The sequence below is a fragment of the Quercus lobata genome, chromosome 4 (genome assembly GCF_001633185.2).
Source record: "Quercus lobata isolate SW786 chromosome 4, ValleyOak3.0 Primary Assembly, whole genome shotgun sequence".
NCBI lineage: Eukaryota > Viridiplantae > Streptophyta > Magnoliopsida > Fagales > Fagaceae > Quercus > Quercus lobata.
The window spans coordinates 42,280,637-42,299,012 of NC_044907.1; the positions used below are offsets into that span (position 1 = coordinate 42,280,637).

Sequence of the window (18,376 nt, forward strand, 5' to 3'; positions counted from 1 at the left end):
AATTTGTCTATTCAAATCTTTCTTTTATATTTTGCAATAAATATATATTTCCACATAGTGATTTAATTATGGTATTAGACTTTCATCATACCATTAAATAACTTTATATATATATATATATAAACTATAAACAAATTGAAATTTGCCATAAAGCATTATTAGTCCATAATAATCACGGAAAATTATTAGGTACTCCCGGAATACTATAAATGCATACTCTCCTCTCTCACATAAATGGTGAGTCCCACCATGAATTTAATTAGTGGGACCCACAATTTATGTGAGAAGAAGGAGTATATATTTATGATACTCTAGGAGTACACAATAATTTCCCTCATATCACCTTAGCTTTATTGAGGATTTTGCTACATGTCAATGTTTTGTGCTTAAGTAAGGGGAAACGTATGCCATTTTGGATATACACCACTGTAAGTTTCTTTAAAAAACATTCTCCCCTCTCCCCGTGTGTGTGTGTTAAAAATACTTAGTATTCTCAAAAAAAAAAAAAAAAAAAGTAAAGGGAAATGTGTCATTGTACTGTGCATCTACACATGGAAAGGAAGAAGAGAGTTTATAAGTGGCTAGGTTTCATCTACACAAAAAGAGGAAAAAGAGAGTTTGTGGGTAAAAATAGGCTTTGATCTACACGTGGATGGGGAGGGTCAGACCTTTCAGCGTTTGATCCACACATGGTGGGGAGGGTCAGACCTTTAAACTTTGATCTACCTTTAAGCTTTGACATACACGTGTCTGGGCAGGGTCGAAACCTTTAGCCTTTGATGTACGCATGGGTGGGGAGTTTAGACTTGGGTCATAAGGTTTGGGCTTGGGCCTTTAGTAAATTTGGTCTATTTATAAAAGGTAGTGATTTTTTTTAGAGAATTACATTTGGTCTAAATGTCAAGCTCAACCTATAGTGGATATAACAGTAAAAATAAGTTACTCTAATCTGTTAGGTAATAGTTGTTGATGCTCACTTTTGACAAATGGACTAATAGCAGAAAAAGCCCAACAATATGAAGAAGGTGAGAAGAGAAAATAATAATATGCTCACAAGATGATCTGGTCCACATGTTTTTTTTTGATAAGTAAAAGATTATATAAATCAGATATACAGGAAACTGTGATGAGTCTCACAAGTACACAGGAAATTGTGATACTGCATACATCCAAAACATTAGATATTTTTCCCACTACAAAGACCATCAATTGATCACGTATATGGAGAAGTAAGAAATTGTGCATACAGGCTGGCTGTAGAAGTAAGAAATTCGGAGTTGTAGGTCTATCCCATCTCCACGTAATATAATTCCCCTGGACTCTTTTCCTTGTGTGTTTGAAATGTTTTTATATCTTTATATATAGAATATCTATGCTTTCCAAGGAAAAAAAAAAAAACAATATTTTTTCCATAGGACCTTTTAAGTATTCTCATAGAAATTGAACAAAATTATCAATTTAGGTCACACTTCTTCATTTTTATTGGATGAGGATTATACTTATAGCAACCCCATCAACAGTTTTTCAGGTTTTGAAAAGAAACATGAATACATGGCTGAAGAAAACTTTGTGAGAGTTTTTACTTAAAATTCTTCATATCCCTTATCAATGGAATTCCTGATCTACAAAGATGTTGTCCTGAAAGAGGAATTTGAAAATTACTTATACAAAATTTAATTCAATATACACAGTTTATCAATACCTTATCAATGGAATTAACTACTCTTTCAGTTTAATTTTTAATATAAAAATATAATTTATTATTTAAGTTGTACAAAAAAATTAATTACAGTGAAAGTCATTCCTACCAACAACAAAAAATAAAAGAAAGTACTCCTAATATCCAAGACTCTTGACTGACTATGAGCACTGACATCCTTCCTACCGTATAAAAAGCATCTGAACTTGTCACCTACACCTTCCTAAAAGAAGTCTAGCTAAACTTCTCCAGCTTATTCACTGTTGAGACAATACATGTTGCCAACAACAGCTCACTCAAACTCAACAGGTCGTTCTTTGTCAAGCAATAAGACAATTGTGCACACTACGTGTTGTAAAAATATTCTACAAAGTGTTGTAAAAATATTCTACAAAGCATCAGAAGTTTATACCTAGGCTTAGGCTTCAATACATATACAGATACAAGAATAAACACTTATCAATTTACTACCGATTGGGGTTTTCAAATAAGATCGAATTATTTTTTTGCCTCCTCAATTTTTGGTGCATCCTTGCCCCTCACTCTGCATTCATTACTCCTCTTCTTCTCAGACTCATTCCTGCACTGCCACACACTTCTCTTTTTCATAAGTAATAGAATTTACTGAGAATAAAAGGATGAATCTATGTTCATGATGATGAATAAAGCACCTTGTAAAAATACAATCAACTCAAAGAGAAAATCTAAGATTGCAACACACTTTAATTCCTTCACATTTGCCACATGAACAGTTAATGTTGGCAAGTTCAAAAGAGTGGTCTTATAAGAATAGCATGGCCTTTTTATATGTGATAAATGAAACCAAGAAATAATAGAGTCACACTATATCTAAACCTTCACAACACATTTATATATCAAAACATAAAGATTGAAAATAAGAGAAGAAAGCATAAGAAGTTTATAACTTTGAGTTCCTTCACCATCAAAACAAGTTTCTGTACAATCCTTCAATTCTTAAGCTACATTGCCAACAACCCATTTGCCAGAGTTCTAACTATAGACATGCTAACTATAAACTGTAAAGAGAAGAACAAAAAATCTGTGCAAGACTAAAAGAGAAGAAAAAGAATTCTCATATACAAAAGATTTTACTCCATGCTTCATCAGATTGTGTCGGATCAGACATTAATGAAGTAATTAATGCATCAAAATCAGCATCAGCAACAGAGTCTGATTTGGATTGACTGCATACTTCAACCAGGGGTGGTAGATCAGAAAATATTTGACTCAATGGTTCATCTGGGAATGTGGGATCAGTTATCCATGCAGCAAACTCTTCATCCGTAAAAGTATCAGCATCCAACCGTCTTTTTTTGAGTTCTTGGGCTTGGGCATCTTCTTGTCCATGTGACATCACACCAGTTGTATTGAAGGTCGAGGCCTCTTCAGCTACAGCGGCAGTAGAAGAAAAACATCCAGAAACCCATGCAGCAAACGCTTCATCATCAGCACTAGGCATCATAGGCTCAGGCTCAAGTGAAATCACAGCAGCAGCATTTGTAGTAGAAGAAAAAGCTCTTTTGAGACCTCTTCCGTTGGCCTCCTCACAATCTGACCCTGACCCTTTGTTTAGTTTATAGATGACACACAGGACTGTGTTGATTCTTCCAAATTCCTGATTCGCCAAGGAGAACTCGTGCATTATCCAATTAGTTTTATTGAGTTTGGCCGAATGAAGATCCTTGGCCTTAAAAGAGAGCATCCTGTCGATCCCAATAACATTGCCCTGAGAATCATAGATTCTTTTGGGCTTGCTTTTTTCAAGCCAGGTTCCGCAAGCGGCAGCCCTGCACACACGATTGCCGGTTGTTGTTTTGAGGTCGGTGAAGACGTAGAGCTTGCGGTGGAAAGTGCGTAAATGATAGTGGGTATGAGAATCATATATTTCCCAGGGAGGAATTTTGTCATATACCTCACAATCATTCACAATAAAATCAAAATGATGATTTAGGTGAGTTTGTTCAGCATCGTTGACCTTCTCCTTTAAAATCTTCATCAACTCTTCATCTGTAGGATCATATCGAAACCCCACCATCTCCATTGTTTCAGGAAATCAATGAATTTTCTTTCCCTTTTCTATAAACACGTAGGAAATCGTATGAAATTTTTGACGAATGTTTGATAGTCTCAAACTTTTTGATGAATGTAAAAAAAAAATTATGAAACTTTTTGATGAATGTTTGATGAATATAAGAAGTCTCAAACTCAGAGTTAAAAGTTAGAAACCTTTTTTCTGGAACAAATTAGAAGCTCTGAATATCTAAGGGGCGGTCTATTAGGGCAAGGCTATGGCTATGCGTGATATATATCACAAGGCTAAGAAGGGCCGGTCTATTAGGGCGGTTATATATATATTATATATAAAATTATTACTAATACCGTAAATATACCATAGTGTGGGCGGTTATATAAAACTCTTGCGGGTTATCATCAAAATCTGCTCTTTTAGCATATAATTATTACAAACCCCTAAAAAAAACCCCAAAATCAAGAGAACAATTCAGAACCATTACTGCTTCAAAAATACTTCAGCCCATACAATACCAAAAAATAAAAAAAGTTCTGTGAGCAGTATAATCTTTCCATATTTTAAGCCCAATATAACTCCCCTCCATTCAAGCCCCAAAAGAGAATAGATTTTTTTTTATTTTATTTAAGAAGGGAAAAGAGAATAGATGATAGTTGTTTTTTATTTTTATCTTTTTAAGATAAGTTCAACTTATTGTGTTTGCTTAAGATAATAACTCTTTATCATTATATCAAGATATCAATAAGTTTTTGGTGTAAGCAGATACAACTCCCCTCCATTCAAGAATGGCTTTTTTTTTTTTTAATTTTTTTTTTAATATAAGTTTAACATATGACGTTTGCTCCTGATAATAACTCTTTATCATTAGATCAAGACACCAATCAGTTCCATAAAAAAAAAAAAAATCAATCAATTTTTTATATAAATAGAAATTAAACTCCATATTTTTTATTCAACCATCAACTAGTTCTTGTCCAAAAAAAACATCAGACAGTTAACCAAAAATAGACCGTAGTAGTTGATTACGAAGAGCTGGTTAATAAAATCAATCACTGAGTTATTATATTCAGCGGAAAAAAAAAGAAAGAGGTTATATCCCCATTTTGTCCTTATTTTTTTGATAAAGAAGTTAAGAAAGTATAATTGACGCCAACATGGTATTTGATCTTTTGGTGAGTTGACGTCTTCTCTAGTAATGTAAGTAAAGTTGTATACCTCATAATATCAATGGTATTGGCTAGTTAGCACTATGAGACATTTTCCCAAAAAAAAAAAAAAAGAAAAAGAAAAAGAGAAAAAGAAAAAGAAAGTAATGCGTAATGTATAATTTAATGGAATTAAAGCACCATTAACGCCAAAGTCTTTGACGTCTTCTTTAAGTTAGTTTAGGCTTTCCTAAATAATGCATAATTTATAACACAAATGGTACGAGCTAGTCATCATTAAACATTTTTCAAGAAAGTAATAGACACGAAACTTGGAAAGCACCATTGACGCTAATATTTTGGCTACGAAGTTGAGCTATGTCTTCTTCACTATTTTCTCAACAAAAAAACACAATGTTCTTCAGTAGGACCATATTGAAAAATTAAATCCGAAAGATATAGGAGTAAGTCAATTAAAGTATTTATATATCAAAGGAGGGTGAATTATCTTTTTGGTGAAACTAATTAAAAAATATTAAGAGTTTTATTCCTGCGACACACTAAATCCTAGACTTTTAAATGGGACATGTTAAACTTCATAATTTCATATATATCCAAAAGAAGAAAAAAGAAATCTAGCTAGGGTTTAAACTTTAGAATGTTTTATTTGTTTAAGTTTGGGGTTTAAACTTTGAAGTGCCTCATTTACAAATTTAAAAGTGTGAGCTTAATTAATAGGCCAAAATTGGCAAATGTCTCTTTCACACAAACTTTCCAGCATTTTGCCCCATTTTTCAAACTAATTAAGGAAATGCCCCTGTTTTGAAACTCAATTTTCTAAAAATCGAGTTCCAAATGTAAAACTCGATTTTTGGAACATTGAGTTATAGCGGACGTGGACTTAGATAAATTTTTTTTTTTGAAACTCGAGTTCCATGTGAAGTACGCAAGTTCATGGAACTTGAGTTCCATTTAAATTTTTTCAAGGAACTCGAGTTCCAGAAAAAAAAAAAAAAAATTAAATTTTTGGGTTCGCTATAACTCGATTGTCCAAAAATCGAGTTTTAAATTGAAACTCGATTTTTAGAAAATCAAGTTTCAAAACCAAGGGAGTTAATACCGTACCGGAAGCTGTACCAGTTTAGCAAGCGGTACGATATATTTCAGATATCGGTCAATACCAGTGTATCGTTTTGGGTTTACCGCTATTTTTTATATTTATAAATAAATAAATAAATATATATATATATATGTATGTATGTATGTGTGTGTATATATATTATAATAAATATAAAAGTTTACCATAAAACATTTCCTCAATTCGGAACTAATTATTCTTGGTTTTAGACTTTAGTATCAATTGAAAAAAAAAATACAATATAAAAAATAGAAAGCTTAAAAGTTACCATTACATATTAAAAAAAAAAAAATACTAATAAGTTAATGCAAATAAGTTACCATTCTACCCTAACAAAAATTCAAAAAAAAAAAAACTTTTTTCTGTACCGGTTGGTATTGCCCGAAATTGGCCGGTACGGCCGGTATTTTTTCTGGTACGAAATAGGGGGTTATATGTACCGGTTTGCTTGCCGGTACGGTATATTCAAGAGGTACCGGCCGGTACGGTATGGAATTGACTCCCTTGTTCAAAATAAGGGCATTTTCCTAATTAGTTTGGGAAATGAGGCAAAATGCTAGAAAGTTTGTGTGAAATGGGCATTTGTCAATTTTTCTCCTTAATTAATATGTCCCATTTCCTTTGATATGTGATTCGTGCAAAGATAGAGAGAGAATTCACCTTCCCTATGTAAATGCTCAACAATTATGTTCAAGTGTGTAGAGGTACCTCTATTATGATGCATATATACTCCCTCAAATGTACATTCCCCTGACAATGAACAAGTTGAATGACATGCCCAAACTATCCAATCTCTTGCTCATTTGTCATGTTTTTAGCTTTACTTTTATTTAAGGATTTAATTGTTATTTTGAATACATTAGAACTTCGATCTTTATACTACATAAGTTGTCTATAATTTGCTTACTTTTTATTTTGAAAATTCTCAATTTCAATGAATGATCCAAAATTATGATATTATTGTTTGTCCAAGTGTCACATAATTATTTAAGTTCAAATACCATACTTTTGTTCAAGTCAATAGTTTTTCTTTCCCCCTCTGAAGTTATTTTTAGAAATCAATTTTTATAAGTTTTTCCTTTCTTTTTTGTCAATGTTTATGAGATTGACTCTTTTTTTCCAACTTTTACTTTCAATGTTACTAATTTTTTTTGAATTTCAGTTAGCTCAATTGATAAATTTCTTATCGTCGAATAAGAGATTTGAAGTTTGATAAAAAAAAAAAATGTTACTGGTTTTATTTTAATTAGGAATTCACAATATGTTCAAAACCAGAAGATAGGCACATCGAATCCTATCGCCCATTTCAGGAAATTGCAAAAACAAGCACTTCTTTTATTAGACACTGATAAGCCCAGCGGAAACCAATTGAATAAGATTTACCTTTATAAAAGCTTCACTACATATATATCCATATGGCCAATGTGTAAAGCTAGTAGAATCAATGGTATAGGCTAATCATTACTATGAAACATTTTCAAATAGTGTGTTAGATAGTAAATAAGAAAGCACAATTGACACGCCAAATTGACACACCAAGAGCATTGTAATTCCATTAGTGGCCACTTTTTAGTATTTCCAATAAAGACATTAAAATCTCTCATACCCTTAACTAAAAAAAAGCAAAAACAAAAAACACTGTAGACAACCAAGAGCCTTAAATGAAGAATAGATATTCTTCCCATCCACACTCCCAACAGCATCAACTTGAGCCTTAAATTAAACAATGTAAGTAAATTATAAAATTATATAGAATGGAATGAGAGAGAAAGAGAGTTAGGGATGACATCCAAAGCAATTACAGGTCTTGGGAGTGAAAGAGCAAAAGCCAAAAGGCCTGTTGGGAATGTTGCAATTGATGGCATAGCAACAAGGAGATGGCAGGCAAAGACCTTTGGCCCCACCACAGCAAGTGCATAGTGCACATATCTGGAAGCTCCCTAACCTCCTTCTGCTATCATTCATCACCATCATCATCTTCTCCATCCTTCCTGACTCCACCATTGGCACCATCATCTCAGTCTCAGACCCATTAATCTCCAAAATCAAGAAACAAACTTTTCAATTCAAAAATACCCACAAAAAATCATAACAAATTTCACAAGAAAACTCAAGGGATCTATGAAAAATCAAGCCTTGGGGTTTTTGAGTAAAAAAATAAAAAAGACATTAATTTGACAATATACTCACATGGGCTTCACTGTAGTTGACCACATTAGCTAAACACAGCAGCAATATGAGAGAGAGAGTGACCCCATAAGCAGACATTTATTGGTGTTTCCAATATAGACAACCAATGTTGAAATCCCCCTTACCCTTAACTATCCAAAAAAACAAAAAAAGAAAAACAACAAACATTGACACCAAAGTCCTTGGCCTCTTCTTCAATTCAGGTTTTTCTTAAACAATGCAAAGCTCACCACTAAATATTTTCCAAGAAAGTACTAGATACAAAATTGGGAAAACACCATTGATGCTAAAGTTGTTAGCCTCTCTTGAGTTTAGGCAAAACTAAAGGTGAAAGAATACATATAATTGGGTTAAGTCAATTAAACTATTTATTGACCAAGAGAAAATGGATCATCTTCTTCCACCTTTTTATTTTATATTGGCAAAATAAAAAGAAGATACCATGATCGTGGGTGGAAAGACACCATTGATGTGAAGTCTTAGTCCAGCTCTCCTCAAATAACATAAACTTTGGAAAAAAACATGAGATACAATCTGGGAAAGTGTTGGTTATAGTTGGAATCTGGGAATAGCTTTAAGGAACGCGCTTTGCAGTATTAGAGCAAATGTAGGCGTTTTTATAACAGTATACAAGTTTTTTTTTTTTTTTTTTGAGAAATAATTACAACATGTTGCTAACCCCGTAGTTCAAACAATTTTCCTCTTAGACCCTCAAACACTTTGTATATAGGGAGGTGTCAATTCAGTTACAAAGCCTTTGGCAACAATATACAAGTAGGATGGTGGTGGTCTATTTATTATCATAAAAGATACGTTTTACCTATCCAATGGTCTAGATTATTAATAAGTTTATAATTATACATAATTATGACCCTATCAAATTTGATGAGGAATCCCCTTATTATAATTTACTAAAATGGAACCCATGCAAACGCATAGATGTACTTAAAAATGAACACAATTTTTATTATAAAGATATAAATAATTAGTCAAATTATCAATAAAAAATAGCATGTAACACATGCATATGTATTGATACATTTAAAATTAAACACAATTTTTATCTTAAAAATATAAATAATTAGCCAAATTTTTTTAAGTAAATATAATTAGTCATATATTAAAATTCTTACCCAAATTTAATACTACTTATGATCATTTTTTTTTTCTAATTTTTAAAAAGATAGAATGTGTGGTTATCTTTGTTGTGTGGTGATTTTTATTGAGTATATGTGATTATTTTTTATTTATTTTAATTTTATAGTCCATTAATATTAGATTCTTAGTATTTTGCACTCATTAACTCACTTGGCACAAAAATTAAAAAACTTATGAGGACACATGGCATAAACTTAAATGGATAATTATAGTGTGGTTTCCACATAAATTTAGACATATGATGCAAAATTAGATTCTAATTTCAAATTATAATTGAACTTTCTCTGAGTTTTGCATATTAATATATATATATATATATATATATATAAACTACTTTATTCCTTATTAGAGTTATTGACAAATTAAATTTCAATATTACTTTCATAAAATTCATATGCATTTTTTAATTGAAGAGTTCAAATAATAATTGATTTTGATACGATTCATTGTTAAAAGGATCCCTAATAAAACTAAAAGAAAAAAGTGATTGACACTGAAGAAAAATGGAAAAAGAAAAAAAGATGTAACAATACCGTTCAAAATAGATTGGAAAATTTAATCGAGTGAATAGAAATGTATTGCAAAACTCGTCATTGACCCCAAGTCCTTGGCGTCTTTGTTAAGTTTAGCTGTTTAGGTCTTCCTAAATAATGCAAAATTCGTACATTACTAGTGGTGGATGCAACTTTTTTGCCTGTTGAATGAAGACTATCTTTCCAAAAAACAAAAACAAGTGTGTAATTAATTATGATATAGAGAGGAAAAGGATAGAATGGTTAGAGTCCGTGAAATACTAACACATCATCTCTTCGAGGACTTACTCTTGGAAATGTGCTTTGCATTATTATTACAGTATATTAGCACCATTTATGCTTAAGAGCCCATTTGGATTGAAGATGAGAGAGGGGGAGTAGAAGGAGAAATTATTAGGTCCACCAGAAGGACTACTGATGTGGTCCTCCTTGAACTCCCAACAAATAAAATGCTGTTATTTATGCAAATGTGACATTATCTGGTAATTTTTATTTTTTATTCCTTGTACTGATTAGGAAACTCACACATACATTTGCATAGATGTAGACACAGCAAAACGGGTCAGAATTTTCTGACCCAACCCAATTGATCCGCAACCCGATTGACTTGTAACCCGATTGACTCGAACTGTACCCGAACTGACCCACCCGTTTTGCCACGTCTACCAACGTTGAATAAATTAAGATTGAGGCATAATTCTTATAAAATATTTACTTATTCTTCTTTACTTAATATGTTATGTACTCCATTATAGTTTGTCATTCTTTACTTGCCACCTTCATTTTCTCTTCCTACTTTAAAAAAATCGAAGATTATACCAAGATTAGCTTCTAGAAAACTGGAACAAGAGTTGCACCAAATTTTGGTATCAAGTGTTTAGTGGTAATCGGTAAGTGGTAACAATATCATTAATGAGAATCTAATCACAGTTAAAGAACTCGTAAACAATTGACAGATTGAATCTATTTCAAAAAAAAAAAAAAAAAGCTTGTTTGAAAAATACGGGTTAACTCGACTTGACCTGCGACCCGACCCGACCCACGACCTGATTGACCCATTTAAAAATGACATGTTTTGACCTGCGACCCGATTGACCCACAAACCTGATTGACCCGACCCGACCCGCCCATTTTGCCACGTCTACGTAGATGGCATCATCTCATTGGTCAGGGAGGACCACATCAGCAATCCTCCTGTTGTAAATAATAATTTCTCGAGTAGAAGGGAGTAGAATAAAATTAGCAAGAAGTTACCCTAATTTTTTGCTAACTCTACTCTACTAGCCTCTACTCCCTCTCCCTCACCCTCACCTTCACCCTCACCCTCAATCCAAATGCGCCATAAATCTCTAGCATCTTCTTGGTTTTAGGTATTCTCATATAATGCAATGCTCATAATACCAAGGGCATAGGCTAGTCATCACTAAACATTATCTATGAAGAAAGTACTGAATACACTGACAAAGTCTTTGGCTTCTTGTTGGGGAGAAATTATTAGGTCTATCAGGAGGGCTGCTGACATGGTTCTCCCTAGCCTCTCAATCAATAAAATGTTATTATTTATGCAAATGTGACATCATATGGTAATGTCTCTATATGTTATATTAAATGCTTAATTAGTGGCTTTTCATGATATTATCTTCCTAACAAAAACAAATAACAGAAGTAAGTGAATAATGATTACTACAAAGAACACGCTTTGCATTATTTGACTAACTACAATACTATAACATGGACCGTTTGATACAAATATATATGTAGCATGCTTATGGCTATTTTAACTGAAGACCACTTTGTTTGGAGAAAACTTTGTCTTATTTTTGTCATGGAAATTTAGGAGAAGAAAAATTAGATAAGTTGAGATGTTTTTGCTTTTTGGTGGTGTTAATTTTTGTTCAATTAGATTTTAATGGGTGCTTTGGTTGTTGGAGAAGACAGAATAGCTCTCTTACAACTCAAAGTTCCATGATCAAATACATAGATGAAAATAATTTTACATCTTGGGACTCAAGCAAAAACATTATGAAATGATATTGAAATCAACTTAAAGTCAAATCTCTTTCATAAAAGTGTATCCGCAAGGCCATTGGTTGTTTTTTATTCCCTCAATGAAAATATTCATTCATTAAAAGGGAAAAAAATTCTTCTAGTACCTTTTCTATTTAGTAGAAAAGGTTGCCATTGTAGGGGGTGGAAAGACACCACGATGCAGAGTTTTAGAGTTTGTTTGACATCAACTTTTAGTATTCGTTTTTAACTTTTAGCTTTTACGTACAACTTTTTAAAATCTCATATTTTCTTGCATTTTCAAATTTTTTTAAGGTACAAGTATACTTTATGGTGCGGACACAGGGTACAAGCCTCCAATTACACGCACGTATAGGAGGAAGAGCAAAAAGAAGACCGCCCAACCTGTGACCTTATGGATGGAACCTATTAGTTATTGGGCTTGAGACTAAGCAAGCCCGAGCATTTAATAATTAGGGTTTCTTTATGCATTTTTTATTCTTAGCTATTTAAACACTTTTTCAGATTATTGTAAGACAGTTTTGGAGAATTATTAAAAAAAAAACGTGTGTTTTCTTTCACTGGTGCTGACTCTAAGCAGCTCTTAGGTGCTGACTCTTAGGGTTTATCTTTTGTTCTATTGTTAGTGTGGTTGTCCTACGTCAGTTTTGGTATCAGGGCAGACTTCTGGTCCATACAACACAACCGTAGACAACCAATTGAAAGCAAAACCATCAAAAGAGCAAGCCAGCCAAATATGACATTACCTTTCAAGTTTTTGCCCCATGAGATCTTGAACAAGCCCAAACCAGCCCTGGCAATCCATATATACCCCGCAGCCCCACATGAGTTTTTCATCCCCAAGCCAATAGAGAAGCCAATGACGCCTCCCAAGCCGGTGACCACCATCCGTGCCCACCTTTGATCACAGAACCCACACACACAAACCCAAAAAAAAAAAAAAAACCCACGCAAGCCATCAGCCACCAACCGAGACACACAAATCAACCCTCAGCCGCCGCAGCCCATCAGCCACCAGTTGCAGACCCATCAGCCATCGCCGCCGACACCATCTTCGCCCTTGACCATCATCATTAAGGACGTCAGCCACCGCCAATGCAAGCCTCAAGACAAGCAGCTGCCATTCCATCGCCGTCTTATCGTCTTGCGCCACCACAATCGTTGACCACTAGCACCGCCATCCATCGCCGAGCCGACTATGTTGTCTCTTTTTAGTTTCTATGGTTTTCCTTTTAAGTCTGTACTTGAGTTTCTTTTAAAGTCCTTCATATTTCTTTCAAGTCCATGTTTGTATTTTTTAAACCAACAGTGCATTTTATTGTATTTCACCCAAAAAAAAATAGTATTGTTTCTGTGAGCCCATTGCATGTATTGGGCCTTAAATTGTTCTCCACAGGTTCACTTGTCCAAGTCAGATCCATTTACTTGAGGAGCTAAGCCCGTGACTATCTAGTGCAAAAAGTTGGCCACTGACTAAGGTACAACTCTTACTCTCTTTTGGTGGGTTCAATTTTGTCTCATTGAAAAATATTGTCTTTATATTTTTTAAGTGCATATCCCACCATACCTCATTGGCCTACCCATTTTGTGCTCAAATTAGCTATTTTATTATTTGTGCTTTCTCTTAATACCCATTCTAAAATTTCAAAAAAAAAAAAAAAAACCCAATTTCTTTGAAATATCTGATTCTCATTATTAATTGTGGAGATTATTGGAAATTGACTTTTATTTGGGCTATCTCTCAATATTGTGAACACTGTCACTACTTGACTGCAATTTATTCCTTTGATTCATTGATCTAATCTCTACATGCACTCTTGCTTGACCTTAATTATACATTGAGAATTGGTTACTTGAACTTTTGTGAATCTTAATTGCATTCATAAATATAGTGTGTCTGCATCTATGTAGTGATCGCATCATGTCAAACTCTGAACATCAATCCACTTCTGAGCCTAGGCCCTCCTTAGAGCAAACCATAGAAGACCTAGCAAAAAGTGTCCGTAATTTACTAGATAGGGTTGATCAAATTGAAGCATCTCAAAGAGAGACCATTAACCATGAAGGAGATAACATGCTTAGGCAAAATAACCACGATTACTTTAATAGGGCTCCAAACTTTGAACATGATTACTTTAATCACAATGGTCCTAGGGATTATGATGATAGGATGTTCAAGGAAAACATAGAAGCACCCACCTTTGATGGCTGCCTAGATCCATGGGTTTTCACTGATTGGTTACGTCAGATGGATAAATTCTTTGACTACTACCATTGGGCTGAGAATAAGAAAGTGAGGTATGCCAGGATGAAATTAATTGGAAGAGCCGACCTTTTTTGGGAAAACCTTGAGGATACCCTTAGGCGACGGCATGAGCCCCCCATAACTGATTGGCTTGGGATGAAGGATTCACTCTCGAGGAATTATCTTTCTCCAACTTATAGGAGCTCCCTCCTTAAGGAATGGGATCGCCTAAAGCAAAGCACCACTCTTGTGGCTGAATATATAGAGAAGTTCAAGGAGTTCAAGAGGCGAATTCGAATAGCCGAGGAAGAGGTTGTCACACTCAATAGGTTCAAGAAAGGTTTAAATGCTAACCTACTAGGCAAGATTATCACCCGAGGAGTCACTACCTTAAAAGAAGCATATGACCTCACTAGGAATTGTGAATTAGCATCCAAATCTATGTTTTGGCGACGATCTGAGCTCCGAAGTGTTCCCACCAACCCTCAACCTTTTGGTAGCAGATCTAGACTTACCTTACCCCCTAAGGTCAACCCCAATAGCACCCCAATAGAAAAAGAGGACAAGGGAAAAGGTGTGGTCAATGAGCCTTCAAGATTAAGCTCTCACCTCCAATGCTTCAAATGTAATGGGGTTGGACACATCGCAGCTAGGTGTCCCTTTAGGGCCTTTATCATTCAAGAGGACGATGAAAAGGTTGAAGATGTTGAGGAGCTGGTGTATGATCCAAATGTTGAAGGAACCCAAGATGTTAAGGCAGAATGGGAAGATGATCCTAGCTATCTCGCATGCATTATAGCCATTTCTCCCCAGGTTGATGACTTCAAGGACTTTGATGTCCCTAGGGTGAATGTGGTAAGGTGTGCTTTGATAGAATAGAAAGACACTGATGATTGGCGAAGGAGTGCCATCTTCCAAACTTACACTAAGTGTGGAGAAAAAACTTGCAAGGTTATTATAGATAGTGGGAGTTGCATTAATGCGGTGTCCTCTAATGTTGTTTCCCACCTAGGCTTGAAATTGACCCCTTACCCTAACCCATATAAAGTTTCTTGGGTGGATACTTCCTCCATAGCCATAAAAGAAAGATGTGTTGTCCCACTCCAATTCCTCACCTACAAGGTTGAAATATGGTGTGACGTAATTCCCATGGATGTAGGGCATATTATCTTAGGTAGGCATTGGCTTTATGATTTGGATGTCACCCTTCATGGGCGATCCAATTCTTGCTCATTTATGTTTGAAGGTAAGAAGATTGTGCTCAATCCTTTAAAACCCAAGCCAATTGACATGAGCAAGAAGACAGAAGCACCAAAGGCAAAAGGCCTAAACATTATAAGCCCAAAGGAATTTGAAAGGGTAGTAGTTCAAGAATCCATTGTGTTTGTCTTAGTTGCCAGGGAACTACCTGGGAAGATCCGTGAGGAGCAACCTGAGAAAGTGAGGTTAGTGCTCTAGGAATTTAAGGATGTTTTCCCTGAGGAACTCCCCGATCATTTATCGCCCATGCGTGACATACAACACGCCATAGATTTTGTGCACGGAGTAACCTTACCTAACTTGCCTCATTATAGGATGAGCCCTGCAGAGCATGCCGAGTTGTAAAGGCAAGTAGAAGAACTACTTAGGAAGGGTTTTGTAGGTGAAAGCATGAGTCCTTGTGTAGTTCCTGCACTCTTAACTCCAAAAAAAGATGGAACTTGGAGGATGTGTGTTGATAGTCGTGCCATCAACAAGATCACTGTGAAATATCGTTTTCCTATCCCTCGATTGGATGACATGTTGGATATGATGGTTGGTGCAATGATCTTCTCCAAGATAGACTTAAAAAGTGGCTATCATCAAATTAGGGTTTGTTCAGGTGATGAGTGGAAAACTACCTTCAAGACGAAGGATGGTTTATATGAGTGGATGGTAATGCCTTTAGGATTGTCCAATGCTCCTAGTACCTTTATGAGAGTGATGACTCAAGTGCTCAAGCCTTTTATGGGGAAATTCTTGGTTGTGTACTTTGATGACATCCTCATCTATAGTAAGTCTAGGGAGCAACACTTAGACCACCTAACTCAAGTTTGTACTACCCTTAGGAAGGAGAGTTTATATGTCAACCTCAAGAAGTGTTCTTTCTTCACCAATAGAGTCGTCTTCCTAGGTTTCATAGTATCCTCTGAGGGAGTTTCAGTCGACCCCCAAAAGATTCAAGCGATTGTGGAGTGGCCCAAGCCCAAAAATATCCATGAAATTCGAAGCTTTCATGGGCTCGCTTCCTTTTATCGCCGATTCATCAAGGGGTTTAGTACCATTATGTCCCTCATCACTGACTGCATGAAACAAGGGGAGTTTGTTTGGACTAAAGCTGCTGCTAAGGCTTTCAATGAGGTAAAGCAAAAGATGACTGAGGCACCTGTCATGCGTCTCCCTGATTTTACTAAGCCTTTTGAAGTGGAATGTGATGCCTCTGGTATTGGTATAGGGGGAGTACTTAGTCAAGAGCATCACCCAATTGCTTATTTCAGTGAGAAGTTGAATGGCGCTAAGCAAAAGTACTCCACACATGATATAGAGTTTTATGCCATTATTTAAGCTCTTTGGCATTGGTGCCATTACCTGTTGTCTTGAGAATTTGTTATCTACTCTGATCATGAAGCTTTGCGCTATCTCCATTCCCAAAAGAAGCTGAATTTTAGGCACGGTAGTTGGGTTGAATTTATGCAACGCTATCACTTTGTAGTGAAGCATAGGGCAGGAGTTGAGAATAAGGCTACTGATGCACTAAGTCGAAGGGTGTCTTTGCTATCCATCATGAGTGTTAAGGTTACTGGGCTTGAACGACTCAAGGATGATTATAAGTCATGCCTAGATTTTGGGGAGCTTTACACTAGCCTAAGTAATGCCCACTTGTTCAAGGCCAACAAGTTATGTATCCCTCAGTCTTCAGTGAGAGATTTCCTAGTTTGGGAGATACATGCGGGAGGCCTTACAAGTAATTTTGGCCGAGACAAGACAATTGAGGAAGTGGAACGTCAATTCTATTGGCCTGGTCTTAAAAGGGGCATTGCCAAGATAGTTGGTTAGTGTCGTACATGTCAACTAGCCAAACATCGCAAGTAAAACACTGGCCTGTACACACCTCTACCTGTTCCATATCACCCATGGCAGGATGTGAGTATGGACTTTGTGTTAGGTTTGCCCCAAACCTTTAGGAAGCATGATTCCATTCTAGTAGTTGTTGATCGTTTCTCCTAGATGGCTCATTTCCTACCATGTTCTAAGACCTCTGATGCTTCTAAGATTGCAAAGCTCTACTTTGATGAGATTGTCAAACTTTATGGTCTTCCCAAAACCATAGTGTCTAATAGGGATGCTTGCTTCATGAGTTATTTTTGGAAGACCTTGTGGCATTTAGTGGGCACCAAATTGAAATTTTCCACGGCATTTCATCCTCAAAATGATGGTCAAATTGAGGTGGTTAATCCTAGTCTAGGCAACCTCCTTAGGTGTCTAGTGGGTGAAGCCAATCGGAATTGGGATTCAATTCTTCCTGTAGCCCAACTTGCATATAATAGCTTTGTCAATAGGCCTATAGGTGCTAGTCCTTTTGAGATTGTTCATGGATATACACCTAGGAAGCCCTTAGATCTTTTGCCCATGTACCCACATGTTAGGATTTCTGAGTCTGCTGAGGCATTTTTACGACATATTCATGATTTGCATAATGAGATTAGCAAAAAAATTCAGGCAAGTAATTCTCAATATGAAATTCATGCTGACACTCATCGACATCATGCAGAGTTTCAGGTAGGAGATTATGTCATGATTCAGATTCGACCTAAACGATTTCCCTCTGTGACCGTTAAGAAATTGTAGGCTCGTAATGCTAGACCATTCAAGGTATTGAAACGAATAGGTCCAAATGCATATGTCATTGACCTTTCTCATGATTATGGTATTAGCTCCTCCTTTAATATTGAGGATCTAGTTGCTTATAAAAGCCCCATAGCTATTCCTGATACCCCTTTTAATGAGTCTTTGCCTAATCCTATTGATGCCCCTATTCCCACTCCTTTACCCTTAAATTTGCCCTATGCACATAAAGAATCTATTGATACTATTTTAGATGAGTAGATTGTTTCAACTAGGGATGGAGGAGTTCACCGTTTCTTAGTTTGGTGGTGAGGGCGACCAGATTC

General features: G+C 35.5%; 2 protein-coding genes across 2 annotated transcripts; both read right to left on the bottom strand.

Moving 5' to 3' along the window:
* Positions 1 to 2,792: 2,792 nt before the first annotated feature.
* LOC115985218 (NAC domain-containing protein 91-like) lies at positions 2,793 to 3,761 on the bottom strand. The gene has a single exon (XM_031108184.1). The coding sequence runs from the start codon at positions 3,759 to 3,761 to the stop codon at positions 2,793 to 2,795; it is 969 nt and encodes a 322-aa protein (XP_030964044.1).
* A 3,990-nt stretch (positions 3,762 to 7,751) lies between these two features.
* LOC115985219 lies at positions 7,752 to 8,300 on the bottom strand. Its single transcript, XM_031108185.1, has 2 exons — positions 8,223 to 8,300; positions 7,752 to 8,069 (listed from the first exon to the last, which is right to left on the bottom strand). The coding sequence occupies exons 1-2, from the start codon at positions 8,298 to 8,300 to the stop codon at positions 7,809 to 7,811; spliced, it is 339 nt and encodes a 112-aa protein (XP_030964045.1). The 3' UTR covers positions 7,752 to 7,808.
* Between the last annotated feature and the right edge of the window lie 10,076 nt (positions 8,301 to 18,376).